This window comes from Tarenaya hassleriana, unplaced genomic scaffold (genome assembly GCF_000463585.1).
Source record: "Tarenaya hassleriana unplaced genomic scaffold, ASM46358v1 Cleome31, whole genome shotgun sequence".
Lineage (NCBI taxonomy): Eukaryota > Viridiplantae > Streptophyta > Magnoliopsida > Brassicales > Cleomaceae > Tarenaya > Tarenaya hassleriana.
The window spans coordinates 570,054-575,840 of NW_010966274.1; the positions used below are offsets into that span (position 1 = coordinate 570,054).

Consider the following 5,787-nt stretch of genomic DNA (forward strand, 5'->3'; position numbering starts at 1 on the left):
TCCCTAAATCGTAATGAATCCACCTTGAGGTTTACACAATTATTTAAATCGACCTGGTTAGTTCATCTGGTGAAATGGAGACGCAAAACGTTTGTTCCGTCCTGAATTCGATTCTCAAGTTGGGAGAAAAACGTATATTCTAATAACATGGCTTGTTCTTGGTCCTGAGATTAGTCTAAACCTCGTTCCATGACATCCGATTACCCAAAAAATTTAAATCGACTTAACAAAACAGCTTGAATTTTCCTTCACTAAAACCTATAATTTATTAATTAATTAATTTTATGGTGTGTGTGTTTTCGAACATGTTTTCGGAAATTATTAACTTTTCTCAGTTTTATAATTCGTCTAAATTATTTTACAATTCAGAAACTAGACCAACATAATCGTAAACCATTACGCCATGACTCGTAATTAAACTTTTTTCCAACGACACCGGAACTCATGGCTGTTTGCTTCATGAAATCTATCTTCTTCACTCATGTCGTTTTCCTACAAATCTAAAACGTCTCGTTCAGCTCGATGCCCTCCTATCATACATACATATATATATATATATAATAAATTCTTATTTTCAGACACCAAAAACCCTAAAAGTCCCACACACTATATGAGGTCTCTGCTTCAACTGTCACAGAGCAGAGATTCCTTTCTCTAAGGACCCCCATTGCGTATATATATCTACTTCACACATACATATGGACATACACACATTACATATATACATACATATACATATACACCATATCTCATATCTCATTTATATACGTACATATAACTGCAGCTAATTTACCAACGTATTCACATTTACTTAACCATTTATTTCTTTTTTTCTTCTTACATGATGACGGTTTAGTTCGGTTTGATATGAATTATTTGGTGATAATTGTATAAATATTAATTTTTTACATTTGAATCAATAATACACACCCCATATAAACGGACCTAAATCGGTTTATTGATTCACATGCATTACCACCAGAATTTTTTTTATTGTAGATTATTAATTTTAAATATAGAATAACTATTTATACAACTCATATAAAGATATTCCTACCAAATTGATATAAGCCAGAAAATTATCACTACAACTAGAAGAAAATTTATAAAATATTATTAGTAATTATAGAACACAACAATTATATATTGTTTTTATCCTTTTAATTGTATATTTTCAAAATATAATCTATTTTTAATGGATAAATATATTTTATCACGTTTAACAAAAAAGATAAATAAAAATATGTATCACATTACAATGCTACAATATTTTATCACATTGAGTGAAAAATGTTTAAAAATTGTGGAGAAAAAAAAGGTCCTTCAACACGTTGGAGTCTTGTAGTTAAAAGCTCGTCCCTTTCTTTTTGTACACTTCCAACATATTCTCTCGGTTTCATTTTCATTATTTTTATTAGAAAGAATAATTTCATGGAAACATCGTTTTCTACTTTAAAAAATATTTATAATAAAAATAAAAGATTTTGTATCTATATTTGCATTCTTCTAATTATTAATATTTGGATTTATTTTTAAAAAATTTACAACGATTCTATTATATTTTCAAAATTTAGTTCGGTTTAGTTTTAAGTGTTATTTCTATACAAATATTAGTCTATTAATTTGTTTAAATAAAACATAATTAAATTATGAAAAATTATTATAATATTATTAAAAAAATTACGTAATAAATTCTTATTCTTTAATCATGTTATTATGTATTTTTTATAAAATTAGACTACCAGTTTGTAGAAAAATATGCACAAAAAATATTTTGTATATAAAAAGTAAGAAATTACAAAAATATTATCTATATATTATCCCTAAGTTTACCCAAAATATAATTTTGGATCATATTTTTTTATTAGATCACAAAAGTTACCTTAATTTATAATGATTCAAATTACATTAATATGTTGATCACAAAATTTAACAATTTTTTATTTGTCTTAAAATACAAGATTATCTGTAAATTAAATCAAACGATAGTCTAAATTTTCGCAGTTAGTTTTCTAGTATCGCTATTCACTCATCCTACAAAAGATTTGGTTAACATTCTCCAAAAAATAATAAAGTTTCACTTAATTTGAAATTTTTAGTAAGATAATGTTTTTGTATTTTGACAAATTCTATTTTATACTTGTGTTTGGAATGGATACTCTTAGCTTTAGACAGGGGCATTATCAAAAATACCCTTAAAATGCTATTTCTACTTCAAGACCTACCCTGATCACATGTGACCGAAATATAGTGTGGTCACATTTTGATTTTTATCGATTATAACGTTAAATTTATGGTGATCACACTAATTCATTATGTTCATACCTTGTATATCTTACTAATCATTTGATTAAAACATCATAAATTTAACGTTATGAACAATGAGATCAATATGTGACCATACTATATTTCGGTCACATTGGTCACATAGTCACAGGGATAAGTGTTGAAGTAGAAGTAGTATTTTAAGGGTATTTTTGATATAATGCCCTTTAGACATTCTATATTTTTATTTTTTAAATTTTCGTATTTCTAATCTAATTATTAAATTAAATGAAAAAGTCTCTGCATGATGGCGCTATAAGACTTTTAAAAAATCAAAATCCAGCAGTGTATCCACGTTAAAATTTATCTGATTCGTTACATTGTTGACATTTTCTTTTGCGTTGTTTACAGTTTAGTTGACTTTTAATTTAAAATTTTATTTTTTTCAAAGATTATGTATATTAGTGTGTATATATATATGTATATATAAAGTTGTTTACGCGTGATATGCCAACTCCATGACCACGACAATATTCCTTTATTTTTTAATCAAATATATAATGCTATGTAATCCTAGAAATGTACACATTTAAGATTAATTCACGTTAATTTTAAATTTTATATAAATTCTTTTAATATATCAAAATAAACGAGAAAAAATGAAGAATGCAATATATATATATATATATATATATATATCAGCAAAGTCACTTAGATAACTTTATATAATTTTACAGAATCCCTATCTTTATAAAAAAAAAAACCCTAATTTCCCACATTAGCCCTTCCCAAAATTTGATAAAGCCTAAAGTTAAAAGATATTCTTCTGATTTTTAATTGCTTTTTTTGTTTATTATCTATTATTTTTTAAAAAATAGATATCATTAGATAAATTTATAATATAATATCTTTGTATCTATACATAAAATGATTTACCTTTAAAAAATAATATATTCTTACTTTTGTATATGTTGATTAAAAATTCAAATAAACTTATCTACTCGATATTAATCATCTTTTTACTGATCAAACGAGGGCGAGTAAACCACGCGCGAACCCACGCGCGTGAGGAGTGTTCTCATGTTCCATTACACGGACGAGAGACAAAATGCGAGCTGCAGTGGTCGCTTTGTGCCTGACAGTTACGGTTCCACTTTCTCTTCACCCAATATACCCCACGCGCTCCCTCCACGGCGCGTGACTCACTCAACCCAGAAATTACGAAACTACCACTCCCCCTCTCTATTTTCTCAGTTAAAAGAGTCCCTTCATCGTTTTCGTTTTCGTTTTTTCAAACCTCTCTCTCTCTCTCCCGATCTGTTTCACCCTTGTTCTCTCTTTCTCTCTCTCTCTCTCTCTCTCTCTCTCTCACGAAGAGCACAATCTCTGTGGTTCTTCCTGTTTTTGGAACTTTTTTCCCGGTGCGTTGGTTTTTTTGGGGAGACAATGAGGGAAAAGACGGCTCCGGACATGGCAACGATCACAGAATCTCTGGAAAGATCGATGCAAAATTGTTCTCTGAGCAATCGGAGAAGAAGGGTCGGTGTCGGAGAAGAAGAATCATCGACATCGGACGATAATTTCTACTCGACGACCGACGAACACATCCCGATCTCAGACAGAACCTTGGAGCTGAATTCCCACATCTCTCTTCCTCGTCACTGGGAACAGTGTCTTGATCTCAAGGTGAACCAAAAAAAAAAAAAAAAAAGATACCCATTTCATGTTTTCGTTTGTTTTTTGTTTCCTGCAAAAACATGGAATCTGTCCTTTCCGCATTTGGGATTTGCATTAAATGCCGAACCGGGAAAAGGTTTTTTGTTTCCTATAATTGCATTTGCTGTTTCCCTGTGTGTTGCATTTATTGATTCAACCTTTGTCCCTGTATCCACTGCATATGTGTCTCTGTGTATGTATCCACGGTATGTGCCTCTCTCTATCGGACACGGGTCTGGATTTCAGGCTTGAGCGAGGGAAAGCGATCGTTTTCCATGAACCCTAGAAAGGAATCCAGTTTTCTCACTGGTTTCAGGCAAAGTTTCGATCTTGATCATGGAGACTCAGAGGTTTTGGATGGAATCACATAAGGCTGATGCATTACAGACATAGATGCATACACATTAACCCAGAGGGCTCTTCTTTTTTCCATTTCATTCGAATCAATTAAGCATGTCTTCCTGTTTCACAATCCTAGATGGGTATATAATATAATATCCTTTTAGGGCAAAGGAAACAAATGCATTTTTGTCTGTGAATTTGATGATGTCCGTATATAGTAGAATCTAGACCAAGCTTCTTCAGTTCTTTATTTGCTACAGAGTTTGGTTGGAAAATGCAAGTGTTGAGTACTGCCTTGTTACATTTTCATGGGGAAAAACCAGATAGAAAGTCTTTTTTTTTTGATAATCCGAAAGGGTTGAATACTGATCTTTCGTCCCAACATCTCCTAGAGGGTTGGAAAAGTTCATGTGATTGCCCTTCTCCAAATGGAGACTCGAACCTGGCTTTGTCCTATCCGTTATTGGTTGAGCTATCTGATCTCGGGTGAGATAGAAAGTTTTGTCTCGTGAAAGAGGAAACTCGGGCAGAGATTCCACTTCCGCCTCGTTATAAAGAAAAGAACCGAACTTTTTATGAAGTTGCAATTATTTGAAATATGGGTTCTGTGTTTTACAGACAGGAGAGATTTATTACATAAACTGGAAGAACGGGATGAAAGTGAAGGAAGATCCGAGGAGGAGAGTTGTGAAGAAAGAATACATCGGGGAATCGTATTCGGAAGGAGACAGCTCTTACGACAGCGAAGAATCGTCGTCTGAGTCATCGTCTCCTTCTCTGTCATCGTTTTCATCGAGGGAGAAGGAAGTAGAAGAAGAGGAAGTGCTTGTTGTTGCTGGTTGCAGGGCCTGTTTCATGTATTTCATGGTTCCTAAACTTGTGGAAGACTGTCCGAAATGTTCAGCTCAACTCATCCACTTTGATCGGCCTGATGAATGATTCTGCTTCTCCTTGATGGATTTTCTTTGTTTTTTTTTTCTATTTTCATTTATTTTTGTTTTCTCCATTTCTTGTGATTGAGTTTCTTAGGTTCTGTCCTATAAGAATGGTTCTTGAATCTTGACTGTGCGTTAAGAATGTGGGGTGTTCTCAAAGGTTAATCCAAAAAAAAAGGAGGATTAATGTTTTAATGTGTTAATAATCATCCCTCGCTATTGTGAGGGAAAAATGGGGTAATTTTTCACCTTCCTAGTCTCTTTCGTTTTTCTCGTTCATGTATGTTCACAGGTTCATTCACGGACGGAGAAATACGCGCACATGGACAAGGAATGGCCGAGAAGCTTCCTTAGCGGGTCACAGACCATGGACGGCTTCGGACCACCATGCCCCGACGTCCCAGCACTCTCCCAGACCTCCAGGACATGTCCAGACCACGTTCGTGCCAATGCCACAACCGGACCAAGCTTTGACCCGAGACTTACCTGTTTTGGCCGAATATGGCCCATGACGAGTTCATGGGCGTGT

General features: G+C 33.0%; 1 protein-coding gene across 1 annotated transcript; it reads left to right on the plus strand.

Annotated features, from left to right (window-relative positions):
- Window positions 1-3,603: 3,603 nt before the first annotated feature.
- On the plus strand, window positions 3,604-5,499 carry LOC104820530. Its single transcript, XM_010550999.1, has 2 exons — window positions 3,604-3,951; window positions 4,942-5,499. The coding sequence occupies exons 1-2, from the start codon at window positions 3,712-3,714 to the stop codon at window positions 5,260-5,262; spliced, it is 561 nt and encodes a 186-aa protein (XP_010549301.1). The 5' UTR covers window positions 3,604-3,711; the 3' UTR covers window positions 5,263-5,499.
- Window positions 5,500-5,787: the final 288 nt, after the last annotated feature.

Bases quoted from the DNA above. Each gene is read 5' to 3' on its own strand.
- LOC104820530 (XM_010550999.1), top strand. From the start codon at position 3,712: ATGAGGGAAAAGACGGCTCCGGACATGGCAACGATCACAGAATCTCTG. The intron at 3,952-4,941 runs GTGAACCAAAAA...TGTGTTTTACAG, and splicing joins AACAGTGTCTTGATCTCAAG to ACAGGAGAGATTTATTACAT.